Below are 22,167 nucleotides of genomic sequence, written 5' to 3'. Positions count from 1 at the left end.
TTCAAAGAACTGTTTTCTACTTCCTAATTTTAACCCGAAAAGCCAGCAACCGTTTGCAGGACTATAGTTTTGGCATCCTTCGAGGGGATACGCTGCGGTAAAGGCTGGCCTCCCACTAGTGCAAAGAAGCATGCGCGCGCCTATGACTACACCGGAAAAAAACCCGAAGGTCGCTGGTTCGATCCCGGTTACGGCGGTCGAATTTCGCTAGAGGCGAAGTGGTAGAGGTCCCGTGTACTGTGCGATGTCGGTGCAGGCTAAGGGACAATACATGGTCGAAATTTACGGAGCCCTCTACTACATAGCGTCTCTCAAAATTATATCGTGGTTTTAAGACGTAAAGCGCCACATAATAGTATTGCTCCACTGACGTTACATTGACGCGTCTGCTAAAGATAACGCGAGTTCCAAGCCGTTCGTGCGCGAATACGCCATCACCAGAAAGGCGCTACGAGCAGGTCCATCCGCTACCGAGGGAACCAACAGATGCAGCTGAGTAGGTCAGCAATATTGTTAGGTACAGCATATAGCTCTTAAGGCAGAATATGAAACTGGCGCGTCCGTTTGAATTCCTCCTTGAATAATAAAAAAAAGGAATAGGCGTACTGAGTGTTCTTCGTAAGGAGGTCAAGTTTAGCCGAAGCACCCCCTCCCGCTTCTCATTTACTGCACATCATCGCTGGTTTGAATAAAATCCGACTTGTAATATTAACGAAGCGATTGTAATAAAGCAAATCGCAATGAAGCAATGACTGAGCGAAAGAAGGGAAATTTGAAGGATTTGTTTGTCTTTGGTAAACAAAACATTCACACAACCAATAGACAATAATGCCAATGGATATATATGGGAGATATTATTAGCAGTAATATAAATAATCGTTTGAGACAATCTCTTATACTTTCTCTGACTTTCCTGTCTGTTAGTTCTCGTTAATGTAATGAAGCAATGACGTGGCTCTCACAACGGTCAGCATTTGTCCCCGTCTTCCCACAGGCAATGGTGGGAAGTAAGCAATTTCTGAATGCAGCATCATGGGCCCTATTAATCTAATACGGCGAAAGCAGTTAAGAGATCACAACCAGTGTCATTTTCGGCACCGCAACTGTCCGGCGCCGCCACCGCCGGTGCCCGTAACCAGTATCCCGCGAAGGAATGAAGAACTACGTAAATAGAAAACACTTAGGACAAAATGGAACTAGAACACGAATCTACTGCTTGGTCACCCAATCGTCTATACCATAGCTATGCTGGTGCTCGAAACTCCCTTGTAGACAGATCGTAGACAGGTTTCTTCTTGGGAAATGAGTCTCGTTAATATTTGTAATTAGGCATTTTAGAACAGCAGAACAACCGGCCGAAACACGACGTGAATTGCGTAATGAAGGGGTCGTCGAATCCCCTAACCCATTATAATAGCGTTAGGCACAATACCTCATTGTCAGTTACAACATCGACAAAGTGCACAAAATTTCTTGCAAATGTCTAGAGAGTTCCACGCTTGGCTCAATAAGGGCGAAAATTGGCATATTAGATTCCTCCGTATTACACAAACAGATGATTTATGGCGTAGAGGGTACCCAGAAAATGTGCTTGTAGCAGATACCCAAACAACTGTTAAAAAAGGCTGTTCAAAGGCCGCGCTTTAAGCTTTCGCTGTGACTGTGCTGCGCGTTCCACGCTGGCCTGGCACTTTTTACTGAACCTATGCCCTGGCCAAGAGGTCGTTGCACCAACAGCTGTGCAGTCTAAACAATGAAGTACGTTCACGCCGCTGCGTCTGAACATTGAGCCCAAGCATCCGTCTTGTAGTGAAGAACAAACTTGATGTGTGGGAATATCGAGACCATTGCTTATTCCAAGCTGCTATTTCGATGGGATTTAGGCTTTTACGTCCCAAAATTAAGATATAGTTAGAAGAGACGTTATAGTGGTGAGCTTCAAAAATTTTGATCATGGCGTAGTCTTTACCGCGCAGTGACATCTTACAGTACAAGGGCCTCTATCATTTCGCCTTAATCAAAATTTTACCGCCGCTGATGGGATCCAACCCCTCGACCTTTGAGTCAGCAACCGAGTCCGGCTGCCATTATCCTCAAAAGCCTACATGGCCCGTAATCCTGTACTTTAAAAAAGGACGGAAAACTTCGGACACATGGAACGTATGTGTTATACTTGGCACCCACTCTATAAAAAATATAGGGGGGGAGGGGGTGCTTCTTCTGTGCGCATAACCATAAAAACACGCTGAAATATGATGCATGGTGCACGTGAGGCAAAACTTTTCGTGGAAAGCGGTCTGCTTTATTTCCAGAGCCACGTAAAAAGGGCCCCTCCTAGAGATATGAACGCAAGGGACGTGGGCGCTGCTCATAATGGTGGCCTTGCGGTGCTCCAGGTGACACGAACACGAAACTCGGGGAGAGTCCCGCTGGCTGCGTGAGATGTAGAAAACAGCCACTGTCACAGTTTTCATGCCCCTCTTGTTTGCATTTGCAAAATAAAACAGCCCGAAAGACGGAATGAAATACATAATAACAGAACAAGTATAATGTCTCATCTCATTGCATCACACCACGTCAGAACGCTGTTTTCTTAAGGACCCCTCGATGGGGGTATTACATAAGGTGTCAGCAGGACTGATAGTTAGGCTAGTTGGTGATACATTATGGGCAGTAACAGCGCACAAACTCATGGGACGAAGAGAAGAGACACAAACAAGCGCTGTCTCTCATCTGAAGAATTGATTGAAATATACAAATTATCTGAGCACATAAGATTGAAACCCACAGAGCATGCGCGGAGGGGCCGGCGAAGAACCGTGTCAACGTCATTAATAATTTTACGCTATGGGTAACTTCACAGGTGTGACATATTCCATCCAAACAAACATGCTACTGATTAGGATTTCTTCTTTTTCATGTAAAGATATTTATGTCTCACTAACGCAGGACTACCCTTATTTTTTGATATAGAATGCTTCCACTATTTCTCTTGTGATCTTATAGCTATGTTTGAAGAGCACTGTCGTTTCATTGAACAAGGACCTGCACCCACACGTGTGGCAGTGCGAAGGCAAGTTCGTGTACGTACTGGTCGCCTGTTTGCCCATTACGAACCCTTGTTTAATGAAGCGACAGTGCTCTTCAAACATAGCTATCAGATCACAAGAGAACTAGTGGAAGCATTCTATATCAAAAAATAAGGGGAGTCCAGCGTTAGTGAGACATAAATATCTTTACATGAAAAAGAAGAATTCCTAATCAGTAGCATGTTTGTTTGGATGGAATATGTCACACCTGTGAAGTTACCCATAGCGTAAAATTATTAATGACGTTGACACGGTCCTTCGCCGGCCCCTTTGCGCATGCTCTGTGGGTTTCTATCTCATGTGCTCAGATAATTTGAATATTTCAATGAATTCTTCAGTTTAGAGTCAGCGCTAGTTTGTGTCTCTTCTCTTCGGCCCATGAGTTTGTGCGCTGTTACTGCCCATAATAAGGTGTCGGTATACAGTACAGTCAGGTGAAGCCATTTGGTAAAAAAAAAAGGATTACATTGTTCAAGAAGTTTGATGGAATAGCCAAGGCCGCAATGGTTCTCACGCCTTGACTTTCATCCATTGTTTTGTGCTGTATTCTTTGGAAAATGCTGCACCAGCTTTCTCAAGCAAATGCACTGCCATGATTGTTTGAATATTTTGAGTGGTAATGATCTTTGATCAAGGTAGCGAGTTGGGCTTGTTGGTACATAATTCTGGCACACAATACAGCTCAAAACACACACAGCGGATGGAGCACAAATTACGATGTCGAGCACTTATCTTCAACAACTGTGAATTTTATTGCGATAGCAAATATATTGACATCCTCGGCTGCTTTTTGCCGTCTGGTCTAGTGGCTAAGGTACTCGGCTGCTGACCCGCAGGTAGCGGGTTTGAATCCCGGCTGTGGCGGCTGAATTTCCGATGGAGGCGGAAAGGTTGTAGGCCCGTGTGCTCAGATTTGGGTGCACGTTAAAAAACACCAGGTGGTCAAAATTTCCGGAGCCTTCCACTACGGCGTCTCTCAAGATCATAAGGTGGTTTTGGGACGTTAAAACCCACATATAAACCAATGCTTTTTGCCGTCTCCACCGCCATCGTTCACGTATAGATATATATAACTCACTTATAACTCACCTAAGAAGGCCCTTTGATGATATATACATATATATATATATATATATATCTTAAAATAGAGGTGTTGTACGTCGAGAAAGGTTCAGACGCAGCTTGGCAAAATGAGCTTTAACAGGCAGGTCTGGCTAATGGCGAACGGGGTGCGCGAGCTACTACTGCAGCCACCAATCATCGTCGTCTTCTTCATTGCCAGCAGAGCGTCCGTTATTCAGATTCATTAATTCATTACAATTACTCCCCGCGAAATAAGGAGCCATCCTGGCGACCTATGGACAAGTAAACACGGGAGGGTCGTAGCAGGGCTTAAGTCTCGAGACGTGGACAATTTCTTGGCCACGACGACGTTGGTCAGAAGATGGTTCCAGTGGCTCGATGAGATAATTCACCGGTGACGTTTTTTTGTAGCACACGATATGGGCCGTGATACTTGGGGACCAACTTGGTAGAAAGGCCAGGTGTAGCCGAAGGGACATGCAGCCTGACGAGTGAACCTGGATCGTAGGAAGTAGTGTTATTTGATGCGTCATGGTGGTGTTTTTGGCGTCCTTGGTCTTGAGTTGTGAATGATCTTGCCAGTTGGCGGCATTCTTCAGCGTATGTAGCGGCTTGAGACAAAGTCGTGGACTCTGAGGAGTCAGGTTTGTACGAAAGGATGGTGTCCATAGTGCAAAAAGGTTCGCGTCCGTAAAGGAGGAAAGAAGGAGAGAACCCAGTAGTGCTTTGAATGGCGGTATTATAAGCGAACGTGATAAACGGGAGCACTCGGTCCCAATTGGAGTGGTCTGACGAGATATACATAGACAGCATGTCACCAAGGGTGCGGTTGAAGCACTCTGTCAATCCATTGGTCTGGGGATGATAGGCGCTTGTAGTGCGGTGAACGACGTGGCACTCACGCAGCAATGCTGTGATGACGTCTGACAAGAATACGCGACCACGATCACTCAGTAACTCCCGAGGTGCTCCATGCCGTAATACGATGTTGTGAAGAACGAAAGTCGCAACGTCCTTTGCTGTAGACGAGGGAAGGGATGAAGTTTCGGCATACCGCGTGAGATGGTCGACGGCAACTATGATCCAGCGGTTACCGTCAGCGGTGTTGGGAAGGGGACCGTAGATATCGATGCCGACGTGGACGAATGGTCGGGACGGGCATGGTAAGGGTAGCAAGGTACCGCTGGCGTGACAAGGGGGAGTTTTTCGTCTCTGGCACGACGAGCAGGCCCGAACGTATTGTCGTATAAAACGGTACATGCCACGCCAGTAATATCGGAGACGTATGCGAGAATAAGTCTTCAAGAAACCTGCGTGGCCACATTGGGGGTCGTCATGAAACGTGGAACAAATTTCGGATCGCAGATGACGTGGAATCACGAGTAGCCACTGACGTCCACCGGGTGCGTAGTTGCGTCGGTACAGCACGTCGTCGCGAGTGGTGAAGTGCTCGACTTGCCGACGCAATGTGCGAGAAGGGGGGGAAGCCGTGTGCCCAGCCAGGATGTCTAGAATCGAAGCAACCTAAGGGTCCTTGCGTTGCTCAGATGGCATCTCGGCGATGGTGACGGCAGTGGCATCACAGGTTAGACTTTCGCAGCAGTCCGGGTCAGGGGGTAGCGGCGAACGGGATAGGGCGTCTGCGTCCGAATGTTTCCAGCCGGAGCGATAGACCACACGAATATTATATTCTTGGAGGCGTAATGCCCATCGGGCGAGGCGACCGCTTGGATCCTTCAGTGACGACAACCAGCAGAGGGCGTGGTGGTCAGTCACGACGTCAAAAGGGCACCCGTACACGTAAGGTCGAAATTTCTCTATCGCCCAAATAATGGCGAGACATTCCTTTTCAGTGACTGAATAGTTGGTTCCGGCTTTGCTAAGAGTTCGGATTGCGTAGGCAACCACGTACTCTTGGAAGCCGCCTTTCTTCTGTGCAAGAATAGCGCCTAGCCCGACACCACTAGCGTCGGTGTGGATCTCTGTTGGTGCCGATGGGTCGTAGTGTCGCAGAATAGGCGGCGACGTGAGGAGGCGGCGCAGTTCATTGAAAGAATCGTCACAGGTGGCAGACCAGGCGGAAAGGTCTCTAGAGCCGGCGAGGAGCTTGGTCAAAGGAGCGATGATCGTCGCGAAATTGCGGACGAAGCGCCGGAAGTAAGAGCAAAGGCCTATGAAGCTTCTGAGCTCTTTCATGGTGGTCGGTTTGGGAAACGCTGAAACGGCTGTAAGTTTGGCAGGGTCAGGAAGAATGCCGTCTTTTGAAACCACGTGGCCAAGGATCGTAAGCTTTCGAGCAGCGAAATGGCACTTCTTCAGATTCAGTTGCAGCCCCGCGACAGAAATACACGCGAGGACTTTCTCGAGGCGGGTTAAATGGGTTGCGAAATCGGTTGAAAAGACGACAATGTCATCTAAATAACAAAGGCAAACGTTCCATTTGAGGCCTCGAAGGATAGAGTCCATCCTCCGCTTGAAAGTAGCTGGTGCGTTGCAGAGGCCGAAGGGCATGACTGTGAATTCGTAAAGCCCGTCGGGCGTGATGAAAGCAGTTTTTTCACGATCGGCCTCTGCCATGGGTACCTGCCAGTATCCAGAGCGCAGATCTAAAGAAGAGAAAAATTCGGCTCCCTGTAGGCAGTCCAAGGCATCGTCAATGCGTGGCAGCGGATAGACATCCTTGCGCGTGATTCGGTTGAGACGCCGGTAGTCCACGCAAAACCTGATGGATCCGTCCTTCTTCTTCACCAACACAACTGGAGAGGCCCAGGGACTGCTTGACGGTTCGATTATGCCACGTGTCAGCATGTCGTCAACCTGTTCATTGATGGCACGGCGTTCGGTAGTAGACACACGATATGGACGCTGCCGTATTGGCGTCTCTTGACCGGTATCTATACGGTGAACAACAGATGACGCTCGACCTAAGGAAGGCCGATTGTCGTCAAACGAGGCTCGAAAACGCTGTAGGAGCTTGATCAGCTGTTCCTGCTGCCCAGGGGTGAGGTTACAATCAATGGGCTTGCGGAATACATCTATAGGTTCATTAGCGTCCGTTGCGGGTGTAATGGCACAAGTCGGTAAAAATGGCTTGTCTGGATAGATCGGGTCTTCGAAAATACAATTTAAGGTCTCGAGGCTTCCCAGACACTCGCCGCGTAGCAGGATGTACGGACATGCAGAAACGTTGCACGCATAAAGTACCGCCGAACCATTGGAAAAGGTAATGACGGCAAACGGGAGGACGATGGTTCGGTGTTGCATACTAGCTATAGTTGGCTGGAACAGGAGCGTCGAGTTAGTGGCAGCAGGAGAAAACACAGGCACTAGGACGGCGGACAACGGCGCGATGCGGACGTCAGCTGCGGCAAACACTTTGGAGGGACTGTGGTGGTCGATATCAAGGCACGGATTCGTCAACGTGAGTTCAGCACGAGCGCAGTCGACGAGGGCCTGATGGGTAGAAAGGAAATCCCATCCTAGTATGACGTTGTAAGATGAACGTGGGAGAACAACAAAGTTGACGGCGTACCAAACATCTTGATTAAAACGCGTGCTGTGCACTGAGCTGTCGGCGCGATGAAATGGGAGGTGGCTGTACGCAGAGCAAGATTCGTAAGCGGCGTTGTAACTTTTCTCAAATCGCGACACAGTTTTTCACTAATTACAGAAACGACGGCGCCTGTGTCGACAAGTGCACGTACAGCAACACCTTCTACTAGCACATCAATTTCGTTGGTCGGACAAAGAGGAGGTCTTAGAAAGTTCGACGACGACGCAGTTCTTGCCTCCGGAACTGCGGCTGTCAGTTTTCCTCTCGAGCGGGGTTCGTGCGCCGAAGCATCGGGGAGACAGATCGGCGACGGGGTGGTAATGACCGGCGAGAATCGACGGGGCGTCGTGGGGACAATGAGTCGGTGATAGGAGAAGATGGTCGCCGGGGATTCTGGGCAGCCTGGTAATTTGCAGAATTCCCGTGGTCTGGAGGCTGGAAGTTACGACGGCGACAGTAGCGTGCTATATATCCCACGAAACCGCATGCGAAACATATGGGCCGATTATCCAAGGTGCGCCATGGGTTAACGACAGAAGGTGCACGGGGCGAAATGGGATGGGGTGTCGTGTATGTAGGCAGCGTCGTAGGGTAGGAGGACCCGGTGCCCCTGTATGCGCCAGAGACAGGTGGGGCTGGGGGTCTAGCAACGACGGCAGCGTAGGTCAGCGGCGTAGGGACAGATGGCGATGGAGGCAGTGCCTGCGTGACCTGTGTCTCAATGACCTGGCGTAGACGTGGGTCTAACGATGTCACTGGCGCGGATGCTTCGGCCACAAGAGAAAGCTGACGCGCAACTTCTTCACGAATGAACTGCTTGATGTGGGGCAGTAAGACGGTGTGATCAGCAGCGACATCGTGCACGAGGGCGGAAACTTCAGCCGTATCTTCAGCGGCCCTGCGCGTCGAGACACGCTGCTTACGCAACTCGTCGTACTCCTGACAGAGCTGGACAACATCGGTGATGGTCTGTGGATTCCGAGCGACGAGCATCTGGAAGGTATCGTCGTCAACTCCTTTGATGATTTGCTTGATTTTGTCGCGTTCGGTTAGAGATTCATCGACGCGCTTGCAAAGAGACAAGACATCTTCAATGTAACTTGAAAAGGTCTCGTCCCTGCGCTGGATTCGACTACGGAAACGCTGTTCCGCGCGAAGCCGGCGCACGGCGGGACGACCGAAGACCGCGGCGATGGTGGTCTTGAAGGCGGACCAGTTGGTGATTTCGCCTTCGTGGTTCTTGAACCAGAGGCTGGCCACATCATCGAGGTAAAAGCGCACGTTTGTGAGCTGGTCGCAGGCGTTCCACTTGTTGGAAGCGCTTACGATTTCGTACTCGACGAGCCAGTCTTCGACGTCTTGTTCGTCGTTGCCGCGAAAAATTGGTGGGTCACGTTGCCGAGGCACGCCAGTACAGTAGACTGTCGTTGGTAAGGCAGCTTGAGAAGGGCCAGGGGCAGTCATGGTGAACGGTGAGGGTAGCGTCCGATTGCGAAGTTCCAGGTTGATGGGAACCCCGGCTCCTCCACCACTTAAAATAGAGGTGTTGTACGTCGAGAAAGGTTCAGACGCAGCTTGGCAAAATGAGCTTTAACAGGCAGGTCTGGCTAATGGCGAACGGCGTGCGCGAGCTACTACTGCAGCCACCGATCATAGTCGTCTTCTTCATTGCCAGCAGAGCGTCCATTATTCAGACTCATTAATTCATTACAATATATATATATATATATATATATATATATATATATATATATATATATATATATATATATATATATATATATATATATATATATATATATATATATATACGCACAAGTAGCCTTGTTATGATCATTTACTGTGGCCGCGCCACAGACAGAAAACTTGGTTACTTAGCAGGAGCATGTTTACTACATTTAATAGTGCTCCTATAAATGCTAGCAATAATTGCTTTGTAAAACATTCAAATATGTTGCTATCGCATTCATTACAATAGCCCCTATGGCGAAAATGTGACTTTTTTATACTGTCCGAAGCAGACATCATCAACTGCATACATCAGCCAGTTGTGGGGATGGCACGCTTACCCAAAGCTCCCCCCAGATAGGAAGATCAGAAATGCGTTATGTGTCTGTAATGTCACGGGTGATTCAAGTTTTGCTCTTCGTAATGACAAAAGTGTTGTTAGGTCAGGACAGCAATCTTGACGGGTATAGAATGGCTACCAAAAAGCCGTTCAAAATCTTTTCCTTTACGCACGTTCTTTTTTACTTTAGCTGCCTTATGCCTTAGCCCGTCGTTGACGCATCTCTCGATTTGGCCAGCGCGTACACTTTTCTACTCTTGAAGGACCCTTTTCGCGCAATCAGCAATACGGCTTCGGTGCTGGGAATACAATTTTCAGCACCAAAGCCATATTCTCAGTACCGAAAAGGCCATCTAAGCTCTGCAGAACGAGAGAACCAGAGGAAAGGATGCGACAGGTTCTGTGTACAAGGGAAAGAAGGCCCTTTGTTGATTCCGCGAAAAGGGTCTTGTTGAGTGTAGAAAAATATACGCTGGTCCAATCGAGAAATGCGTCAACGACGGGCTAAGGAAGCATGCAGCTAATTTAAAAAGCATGCGTAAAGAAAGGAATTTTGAATGTTTCTTTGCCAGGCATTCTATAATCTGTTAGGGTTGCTCTCTCGACCTAACGAACACTTCCGTCATTAAGAAGACCAAAAAGCAAATCACGCTTGATGTCACCGAAGCGGAACGCATTCCCTATCCGGGGAGGCCTGTACAAGCACGGTTTCTCGACAACCTACCGATATATAGACGGCGTATCTATGTACGCATGTGCGGTGAATGACGTCTGTGTCGGGCAGTATAAGTATACGTGCAGTTTTTCAATAAAAGTTGTTGAAAGTTCAGCGCTCGTCGTCGTCCCTTGTGTTCTTTCTGTTAAGTACGTTTTGCGCTGCAGTGCGCCAGATGCGAGCATCATTGAGCTCACTTAGTTTCTAAGACGGCTATATATGTCACCGGTAAAGCGCGCTTTCTCAACTTTGCACAGAAATCACGAGTAAAGGAGAAAGAATGAAAGAAACCTTCAATTTCTGAATGCTACAAGAAATCTCTACAGTTGTTCATACTGAGCCTTAATGCATCACGCAGTCTTAAGCTATTGGAGCTGACCAGTCTGAACGTATTGAAGGCTGATAAAAAAAAGTAAACGTAACTCATGTACTGTTACCGACGTACACTGATTGATATGTGGGGTTTAACGTCCCAAAACCACCATATGATTATGAGAGACGCCGTAGTGGAGGGCTCCGGAAATTTCGACCACCCGGGGTTCTTTAACGTGCACCCAAATCTGAGCAAACGGGTCTACAACCGCCTCCATCGGAAATGCATCCGCCGCAGCCGGGATTCGAACCCGCGACGTGCGGGTCAGCAGCCGAGACCGACGTACACTCACCCCGTGGAAATAAGCAGCCATCCTCAAGAGCTCTTGACATGCTGACCTCCTTCTGTTGAACAAAAAAAAGAACGCAGAAATTTATGGTTCTTCAAATGGCGTCCCAATCAAAAGGAAGTTCTAAGGCAACCTTATCAAAAACCTGGGTAAATTGGCAAAGTGTTTTACATAAACACATGATTATTACAAATAACAAAAACGTGTTCGAAGTCTGTAAGAGACTACAAAATAAATTCTGAGACTATTTGCCAGAATCATGTCTTGTAATGGTGCAAGTAGTACTGAGAGGTCGGGATTACAGGATACTTTAAATCATAAAAAGAAGAAGCAAGAAGCAACTAAAGCATACTAACATGTAACATTTCTCCTATTTTAAGATACAGTCGTGGCTCGTGAGTAATATAAGAAGGAACAAGGAATTCGTGTTTAAAAGGGCAAAAAAGCAAAGAACAGTTTATGTCAGAGCGAAAGCTCAATGTATGACAACGCCTCAACCAGCAATAATATCAATGGCAGTGCATTTTACCAATAAATTTAGCTAAGCGTATGACACGACATGCGCCACAAGTGGAGCATTTGCGAAAGGATTCCGATGATGTGAGAGCGTCGGACTACAATTATTCACTAGAAATCAAACAAGCTCCAATAAAAAAAGAACTTTCCGTGGATCAAGAGCCGTAATAAAATGCTTCTTGTCCGTTTCTGTTATAGATGGCATTACTATGGATAATGGCGCGAATGGTTCAAAAATTGGTTAAAGTGGTTAGGCTTGGCATCTGCCGCGATCTACCGGGGCCCAGTTGAACCAAGCTAGCACTACCATGGCCTCCGAGATTGCGGAAAATTGTTCAATGGTCATCGTTTGCTATGTAGCTTGTGCTACTTTCGCTCTGCTGCTACTGGTGTCGGCGGCCGCGTAGTGAAGATGGGTAACGTTGGGCACGGAAACAGTGACCTATAAGAAACCGCTTTCACACGGGTGATTTGAAGTGCGCTAACGCGATGCGGACAATCAAACCGTGACTTTATTTTAAATAAGCACTTTCTTGGCACAAAAATAGACCACTATTTGAACAATCAACGCCGGCCTTTAGCGTCCCTTCAAAGGAAGACATAGGTCCCTCCCCCCCCCCCCCCCCAAAAAAAAAACAATCAGTTGAGGCAAAACAGCCTATGGTTTAGCGTGAAGGTTTCAAATTAAGAGAAACTTTTCAAGCACGGGGTGCCCGCCAAATATACAATTACTTGTGATGTACCAATATAAATGCGACGTATTGTGCTACAAAATATACCTTTCTGATTTAGCATTTATTGTCATGATCATTTTGGCACATTCTATCTGCATTTAGCGTTTGTGACCTGTAAAAGGTAATTTCAGTGTCGCCTTTCATAGTGCTCAAGACTGCGCATCTGTGTACATGGTCATTTTTTGCATTTTGACACCACCGTAGGTTCGTGTGTCCCGACGCTGAGAGTCAAGCCACCGTTTCGAACTTTAAAGCGGAACCATGTAACACTGAGCTATATACCACGGTGACGGTTTCTGCGGGGCGTTGCTAATGAATAGCACATTTCTGCCGTGTGTCCAACCTGCATCTGTATACTTTTGCGCACATTTACCTAAAGTTAAACAGTTCAGTGTCCGCTGCCGCAGGCAAATTTTTCGAGCGCTCGCACGCCGCTGCGGTGCTGTCAAGCTAAATCGTAATTTACTTTCAATTACAGTCGAACCCACTTATACCACTACTCAAGTGCCACGAAAATTTTATTGTTATAACCGATCAGTCTTATAAGAGGGTTGCAAGAAAAAAATCGCGGCCTATCCACAGAGTGAATGATGATGAGTGGGGAGAAGTGTCCGTCCGTCCATCTGTCCACGTGTCCGTGTGTTCGTCCGTCCGTGCATGCGTCCATGCATCTGATCGCGTTCGAGAACGCAGACGGTGCCCGTGTAACACCGATGAGGCACGTGCCAAGGAAGCCGAGCGCAAGCGTCTTCAACGCACCCACCACTGTGCTTCGTCCACGCCCCGCCAACAATCCGCCACACATGACGACAACCCAGGAGACAGAGAGGCACTCGTTCTCCGCGTACCCAGGCACAGCCCGCGCAGCAGCCAATCGGAGGGTAGCGGTATGGCGCCATTTAGAATGTCCTCACTCAACTGCAGTTTATATCTACTTCTATGAGACAGCGCCGTTTATTATACTGTTCGGGAGATATTGGCTTCTCTTTCTCGTCTCTTCTTCTCTCAGAGACACGTGACGCATGACAAGGTTTTGTCAGACTAAGAGGAGCTTTACCACTAAAAAATGCTAAAGAGGGGATGACAGGCTGTTGAGATAAAACCATAGCTATCGCTTGGGGTATACCTTGTTAGTCCCTTTGGTTGCGTCTACTGAGGCACTACATACGAATAGCGGGGCGTTTGCTAGAGTTTGCCATGAATAAGGAGAGCAAAATTTCTGCTCAGTGGCAGAAAAGAGCGCAGATCCTCAACTCATCGAATCGCAATATATTTACCTGGCAATTAGCGGTCGAGAAGAACGAACAGAATAAAGCCAAACATGCTGTGGAGACACCGGGAAAAAAAAGAGGATCGTCTAACAAAGCGGCGTCGCCATGCAGGAGGCTGGTTGACTGATTATACGCTGAAACTTCGTGAAAATACTAGTCCGACTCGATCCTTGGAGACGAACTTCATAAACAGTTCGTTTGGATATGTGTGCGACGAATGGACAGCCTCTGCTACAAGAAAGGCTTGGCGCCAGTAATTAGTTCCTTGCGTGAAACGTTCAGCTTAGCCGACGCCCCTTAGCTCACGCTACGTATATCCTGGCGTATCCGAACGAAGTCACTGCGCCTGTACGTTTCATTACGCCATTTTGTGCAACCGTTTAAGTGCTTAACGGTGGTAGAACAAAGCCAAGCGTGTTCTTTTGACGTGTGTGTATTTAACCAGCCAATACAGTTTGCAGCGCTTGACGGTGACCACGCCTCAATGTTTCTGGAGCTTCCAGATTGTTTTTTAAGATGATTTCCTTAATATTGCACGCAGGACGTGAATCAGCCAGTCAGTCAATGAACTTTATTTACAAATTGTCCTGAGGAGCCGATTCCCCTCAAGAGGGAGGGTCGGCTGCGGGCCGCACCCACGTGGGGACAGGAAGAGCGAGCTCCTCCGCCAAAGTGCGGGCCCTCTGGACAGCCCGGATTTGGACCTCTCGGTCCGAGCTGGTAATTGCCGTCCTCCAGGCAGCTTCTGTGCTGAGAGGCTCGCCATCGCGCAGCGCCGCGCATTGCCAGAGCATGTGGGGTAACGTGCAACGTCTCTCTTCGCAATGAGGGCATTGCGGCTTTATAGGACGTGAATAGTCCTGTCTTTTTCTTTTTTTCGAGAGTTGATTGTCAAGTTTATAGACGGTGGACGCTAGACCTGTTTTCCGCTATCAATGTGCAGGGAATATAGTTAGCGTTATCATTGTTCGTGGGCACACGTTCACTCGCGTAAAGAGTCATCTTGAACACGCCTATTACTGCCATCGTCAACGTCACGACCATGTGACGATATTACGGTGCTAGCTACGACAGAGAATCAACTCACCGAAGCACTGTCGAGTGACCAGGGCTGTCATCACGGCGGCGATGGTGAGGGTAAGAAGTGACAGCACGGACAGTGAGCCTGCAAAAGTGACAAAACAAATTTATGGGCAGCGATGGGGGTGGCACTGAACTGCGCTAGCCAGTGGATAGGTGTTGGTGATTATAAATATTCCTTTTAGGCCTAAGTTTTGTTCAATGTAGGGAGCGTTACGAAAAAAAAAACACCTGTCCACGTACTTTTCAATAAAGCTGAAGTAGTGATTCAATGAACTATTATCATTTACTATAGTTAAACTAAATACGATTAACATCTTATTATTTAAAACGTATTTAGAGAACATACATACTATCTGCCAGATTTAATTCAAAATTTGGATACTAAACTAGAATAAATGCCCTACTTATTTCCCTGAAGTGAAAGGAGCGGCATCAATGGAAAAAGGGAACAGCGCGAACGCTTCTGCAATGGCTTCATTCACACATGGCTTCGCTTTCTGGAGTTTACCAGGTTGGCAACGTACATAGAACACATGCTAAGCGTTGGTAGCCTTGAAAAAACAACCAGGGATTTTGTTCTACCAGGTGGTATCCCAAAGACATACAAAATTCGCAATACAGTTTCCGAAAAGATAAATCCACTGAGCTCGCATTGCTCACGCAAAACGAAATAATTCTTTAAGTGTTCGAAAGTCAAAACTTGGTTCTTGGTATCCGTTTGGAGTTCGCGAAAGCATTTGGCCTCATTAACTACAACATGCTAATTAAAGAATTGAAGCAGTGTGGCATTCGAGGAAAAAACTTTGTTGCTTATCACATCTTATCTGCAACATCTTACGCAGTTTGTCATGGTTAATGGTCACTAATATTCAATTAACCCAGTTAATGTAGGTGTACCACTGAGAAGCATTCTCGGTCTTGGTTCTTTATATTGATGATGTTGTTCACATGATCGTACGGCAAAACATATACTATACGCTGATGATGCTGGACTCTCTTTCGATGGCTCGGATATTGCACGTCTTTCGGATCGGGCAAATGAAGCAATTCATTTCATTCACTCGTGGGCTACTAGCGATGATCTAAAACTAAACATCAGTGAAACTAAGGCCATTTTGTTTCACTTGCGGAACAATTCCTGTGTGATCCCCCGATCAGTGCTCAATATTTCTGAAATGAAAGTTGTGAATACATTCAAGACACTAGGTGTATTTTTCTCGAGTAACTTGTCCAGGGATGATCGCATCGATTAATTGCTCAAAGAGCTGTCAAAGGTAATTGGCCTTATGCGTCGACATTGCTTCACCTTCACTCTTGCAATTAAGGATATTTCATACAATGCTATATTTTCCTCCACTTTGACCTATGGTGCACTGGTCTGCGGGACAATAACACAAGAAAAAAAAACTTCTGTTACTGCAAAAACATGCAGTACACATAGTTTTTAACGCTCCTTACCTACGTCACACACAGAACATGTTGGAAAAGCTTGAAATTTAAGCGTACAAAACATGTACAATTTCAGATTACTTCGGAAACTCAAGTAGGAAAAAAAAATTTCCTTTCTAAAGACACCGGCGAAATTGACAAAAAATGACCCTGCATACCGCACACGCCATCCTGAGATACAGAAAGTTCGAAAATGCCACACGACTTATTGAAAGTAAATGCTCAGGTACACATTACCTACACTACTAAACATTACCTACACTACTAAGCTTACTATTGTGGGTCGCTTGTTGTTTCTGCGCAGTTGTTGCAGCCACATTTCGTGCGAACTCCTCCAGTGACGGAAAGATGTCGGGCAGTCGATGTTGAAGTTGCCGTATCTCCACCGGACTCTCGCGCCGCTCGTGGGGCAAACACCGACCCACATACGCGACGCCAGCCACTTCTTGGAGCGCATGAGAGATGTGACCGTGAGCAGCGATGAGTGCTTCGTCTCGTTCGACGTCGTGTCCCTGTTCACCAGTGTGCCCGTAGCACTAGCGGTATCTAGCGCACGAGCAGCGTTGAACCAAGACGAGCTCTTGGATGAAAGAACCTGCCTGGGCGTCGAAGAACTGTGTCGCCTACTGGAATACTGCCTCAAGGGGACGTATTTCAGCGTCAACGGGAGCTTCTACAGACAAGCCAGCGGGACCGCGATGGGAGCGGCGATCTCCGTTACGGCTGCGAATCTCACAATGGAACACATAGAAGAGACGGCACTGGGCTCCTTTGTTGACAGGCCGAAAGTATTTGTGAGGTACGTGGATGACTGTTTTTGCATAATAAAGAAGGCAGCAGTAGACAGCTTCCTCGAACATCTAAACTCCATCGACCAAGCGATACAGTTCACGGTGGAACGAGAGCGAGACGGGGCGCTTCCGTTTCTCGATGTTTTAGTCAGACGACAGGGCGAGCGCATGACCTTTTCGGTGTATAGAAAGCCAACTCACACCGGCAGGTATTTGCATTTTGCGTCCTGTCATCCAACTGCCCACAAAGCTTCAGTGGTTTCGGCACTCCTTTCACGTGCACGAGTAATCTGCACGTCGGAGGGTGAGAGGAAGAAAGAAGAAAAGAGGATTGTCGCCGAGCTACGAGGGAATGGCTACACAGAAGCGTTCATCCGCCGGGCGTCACGCCGTTTGTCGAGACGACAACCACCGCACCGCGGAAAGACACCTGCAAGCGACACACCGCCCGACCCCCTTTCCGCCCTCGCCACACCACCGCACACGAGAAAAACGAAGGCGCCAAACAACCGCGTCGCCATTCCATATGTGCCGGGCATAAGTGAACAGCTCTCGAGAGTCCTAGGAAAAGCCGGGGTCACGGTAATCCATAAACCTGTTTCGACGCTCGCTCGCTTGCTACCGCGGCTGAAAGACCGACCTCCGAGGGAGCTACACCCGGGCGTTGTCTACAAAGTGTCGTGTTCTGGGTGTCCAGCCTGCTACATAGGCGAGAGCAAGTGTTTCCCGGAAAGAATGCGCCAACACAAGAACGACGTCAGGAAGATGGAAGTGCAACGTAGCGCTCTGGCGGAGCACTGCGAGAAGCACGACCATAAAATTGACTTAGACGGCGCGTCTGTGATTGAAACAGAACGGAATTTGGGAAAGAGGCCCTTGCTCGAGTCTTGGCACATTCAGCATACGCCTGCCAACGTGAACCGCTCGCTGGGAACAATGCCTTCGGTGTACGTTCATGGTCTCCGAAACGTGGTGGAAAGGGAAAGCCGGAGCCGTGGTGAGAGAACACGACGCGACGACACTTCCATGACCAAGACAGTCACCCCCTGAGGAAGGGACCGGGTCGGTCTCGAAACGTCGGACTCTATTTGAACTGTGGCTGGAGCAATTTCAATTTTCTAAAAATTATGTTTATGTATGGTTTTTCTTTATTGATGTGTGAACGTACTTTTTTGTGCTCTTTTCTTTGTTCTTTCTTTCTCTCTTCATATGTTGCATTTTATTTTTATTGTTGTTGTAATCCCCACCACTGTATGCCATAGACTGGTGCACGGATCTAGTCAAGCCTTCTCAGGTTTTCTGTCCGTGCAACAAACATCTCCCAGACGTTAAATAAACTGAATTCGTTTGACTTGAAGATCGGCGGTTCGATTTGTAACCACTGACTTTCGAAAGGCCATGAGGCAGGTACGTATATACTGAGGCCATATTCACAAAACAATGCCAATTTGGAGCAGCGAAGCTGCTTAAGCCAGTCGTACGATGCATGTGAGGCCTGTACGAAAATCATCACCCACAACAGGTATGCGTCACAAAAACTGAGCAAAAATCCCTCTCGCAACCGGTTCACTAAAGATGAAAAAAGGAAACATTTAGCGCCGCAACAAATGGCTGCGAAGCGACGGTGGCAAGCTGAAGACTGCGGGTACGTAGAGCGAGGGATTAGGCATGGGCAAGGCAACGGTGGCCACGAGAAGGCCCCGAAGCAATGTAAGGTCTCGATAAAAGAGCATCTTACCTGCGTCGCCCTTGTCTCCGGTCTTTTTGTCATCCGGATTTTGAGGACTCGGAGCTGGACCCGGAACTGGACCTGGACCTGGAGGTGGAATAGCCGACTGGTGGACCGGCACCGCTAAGGCTTTCCTACTGTCGATGTCCAAGTCGGCGTGACTTGCCTTGGTGTCGACGCAGTAGACCGAGAACCACGTGAAGTCGTTCCAGTTTTTACCAGCGGGCAGCGAGAGCGTTACGTCTGTCTTGGCGATCCTGGGAAGCTTGTCTGTACTGCATGCGCGGATGGAATAACACAGTGCGCCGATTGCTAATCAGTAAACCCCGGTGAAATCGGACGTTTCTGTGAGTGCCTCCAAGCACAGCGACGCCATATAGGCCCTTCGAATTTGAGTGCCCGTTATTAAAAATATGTTAGACACATCCTCGAATTGTTGGGCTTAGCATGCCTATACCGTGATATGGTCTTGACAAAATTGTGTTTGACACAATGTCGACAAAAAGTAAAAGACAAAGCACAGATATGCCCTATGAAAACGTAGGTTAGGATGGCGGCCACCGCGTAGGCTAATTAGTAGAGAATCGGACACGTTATTCAAAGGCTGCAGGTTTCATCACAGCCGGACGGCAAGTTACCATTTCATTCTCTTTAATTTTACCATGCTTATACTGTAATCACTACAAACATTGTCCATGTACCTTCCGTGGCTTGATTTTTAGTTCTCATAACCAATGCCAGAAGCCGCACAGTGAAAAATGCACCGTACAACAGACGCACTAGAAGAACATTGTATCCCTCTCAGTGCGTTTTGAATTCACCCTGTGGTGTTACCATTGATAATCTAAAAAACTGGTACTTCACAAACACCTGCTCGCTCTACATATTGTTTGATTACGGTGTACATTGCTTGTTCCCGCCATTTTGTACGGGGCCGTGGTCCGAACCAAGCTCAAGTAGAGATTTTTCCTGACCCCGGCCCTGAGCATCCCAAAAAATGGAACGCAGGAAAGAAGAAATCTTCGAAGTACTTACACTTCATGGTCTTAGTCAGCATAGCAGCCTTGAGTAAACTCGCAAACGTTTTCAGTACAAGTAGGGCATATTCAAAATGTGCAGGACCGTCTATCGACAAACACGTAATGTCGACCCGCAATGTTTTGTTGGGCGCCACAACATCAGCCTCATATCGGATCCTTTCAGGTGCTAGCTGCTGTCCATTTAATCTTCGTTCTGCGATGACTTCCGATTTGTACTTGTGTTGTTCACCCAATGAAGTGTTGTTCACCCAATTTCTGATAATGCCGGGAACACGGTGTCACCGTCGAGCGGCCTTAGTATCACCAATCACAACAAACATATCAGTTGCCCGAACGAAGGAAAATAAACTACTGACACCAGCTCGTTCTGTCAACAATATTGGCTTTGCACTTTAGTGCGGAAATGATAATCGGCACGCGCTAAACTGCTCTTCAACCTCACTGAGGGGGCAGGATTGATCAACTTCAGCTTGCGGAAGTTTCAGCTCAACGAAAACTAGAATTAACGTACACGAACTTGCAAGCAGTGCAACGGAGGCTGACGAACACAGCAGCAGGAAATGAGTGCTGCCACAGGAGGCTCGATTTGCGCAAAAGACCCTAACGTATCTCTGTGCAAGATTCACCTGCACGTCCCAAAACCACTATACTGTCATGAGATACGCCGAGGAGGGCTCCGGAAATTCCGACCATTCGGTGTTCTTTAACGTAAACTGACACCGCACAGTTCACTAGCCTCCACCGTTTCGCCTCTATCGGTATGTGACCGCCGTGGCCGGGATCAAGTCAGCACTTTCAGGTCAGAACTTTTGGGTCAGCAGCCACGCACCCTAGCCACTGACCTACTGAGGCGGACAACGGGCAAGTTTGTAAACGCACGCAGAACTCCGAAGTTTGGTTCTTGTCAATGTCTAAAAGCACAGTGAGCTTCACTGAGCATTCAGTGCTAGATTACGGAAAAAAAAGGCACGTTTCCTTAACCTGAAAGCTCCGCAAACGAGTGCAGCTCAGCCCCTCCATGGGATCTCCTTTGGAAACGGTAGCAGATGATGCCACGGTTTCGCCCAGAAACAAAAATGGCGGACGTACTCATGAGTTGCCGAAGCACCAAACGTTATGAGTATACGCCATTGGTGTCACATATATCTTTCATTGCATCAGAGTATGCATAGAATCGAGTAGCGGCATCGTCAATGTGCTCTATTTATTGATGTAATGTGTTCTGGTAGTTGTGCGCCAAAAGCCTATCATACATGCAATAGTTTCCTTATTTCTTCGGGTTGCTACGATCGCATTGTGAAATAGTGAAACAAATACACATACGCAAGCTAGAGAGACGCTACGAACGTTTCGTCTTTCTAGCAAGTGTCGTCGGCGTCTTTTGCGCTACTCCGCAATGCATCCTTATCAACCAGCTCAGCTCAGCTTAAATATTGTAATCATTTTTATCTACAAGTTAGAGCTCGTGACTTTACGTTTAGAGTGCCACTAAAAAAAGAAAGATCTAAAGTCAAACACAAAACACGCACGATGACATTCAAGCCAAGACATTCGCAGGATTTGAGCACACCCGTACGTGGTATACTATCTCTCGATGGCACGAACGGCGTCCTGCCGTATCTAAATGGGAAATAGGCCTGAAAAAAATGTGCCTTACGAAGAAAACTATCAAAAAATGGCTCCCGGTTGCACACAGTTTGGTACCGCTGGTGTATTCTGGTAAAATGTTATTGTCGTACACTACAAAGCGTGCACTTCCTAAAAAAACTTGAAAACCATCCATAGGGTAAATGTGGGGCCCCAAAGTATAATAATAAAGCACTTGTGGAAGAGATGAGATTTGTAGTACGACACTAATTTTACTAGAATCTTTCAGTGGATCTCTGGCATATAAACAGGGCAGTCGTTTTTGGTTGCTAACTCGCTTCGTCAGATATGATTTTTTTTCCGCCGCATATTTCTCATTCAGTTATGGCAGGTCACCACTGCTACCAATGAGAGATGGACCAATGTATTCATGCTCCATCCTCCCGAACTCTTGTGATTTAGAAAAAAAAGAAAGCTCCTCGTACTTTCCATTGTAGAGCAGTTTGGTCATCTGAGCCACTTCTGCGTACTTATTCGGCGCTGCCATGAAGAAGGCGGCTGCAGGAAAAGAAACAACAACGAAGTAAAACCAATTACATTGCGAGAAAATAAGAACGCGTCAAAACGCTCTGACAACTCAAACATTGTACATTTTGGTCAATGAAGTCGTGCACCCGGTTCTGTAAACATTATACGCATGAAGAAACCGGTACCTTATTTATTTATAATAGTGATATGATATATAAAAGTGATATATTAGAGACGCTGTAGTGAAAGGATCCGAAAAATTTGGCATC

The 22,167-nt window shown here is 47.4% G+C and overlaps 1 protein-coding gene across 1 annotated transcript in view; it reads right to left on the bottom strand.

Annotated features, from left to right (window-relative positions):
• Positions 1–2,301: 2,301 nt before the first annotated feature.
• Positions 2,302–22,167, bottom strand: part of LOC142764914 (protein Skeletor, isoforms B/C-like) — a 60,537-nt gene continuing 40,671 nt past the window's right edge. Inside the window, exons 6-10 of the mRNA XM_075865452.1 lie at positions 21,856–21,928; positions 18,753–19,018; positions 14,779–14,856; positions 11,174–11,225; positions 2,302–2,433 (exon numbers count right to left, since the gene is read on the bottom strand). Coding sequence (XP_075721567.1) covers positions 11,197–11,225; positions 14,779–14,856; positions 18,753–19,018; positions 21,856–21,928 — 446 coding nt within the window. The 3' untranslated portion in view covers positions 2,302–2,433; positions 11,174–11,196. The remainder of the gene's footprint in view (positions 2,434–11,173; positions 11,226–14,778; positions 14,857–18,752; positions 19,019–21,855; positions 21,929–22,167) is intronic.

Source organism: Rhipicephalus microplus, chromosome 6, assembly GCF_043290135.1.
Source record: "Rhipicephalus microplus isolate Deutch F79 chromosome 6, USDA_Rmic, whole genome shotgun sequence".
Classification (NCBI taxonomy): domain Eukaryota; kingdom Metazoa; phylum Arthropoda; class Arachnida; order Ixodida; family Ixodidae; genus Rhipicephalus; species Rhipicephalus microplus.
The sequence above is the reverse complement of the archived record's forward strand: the minus strand, read 5'-3'. Positions and strand labels throughout refer to the sequence as shown.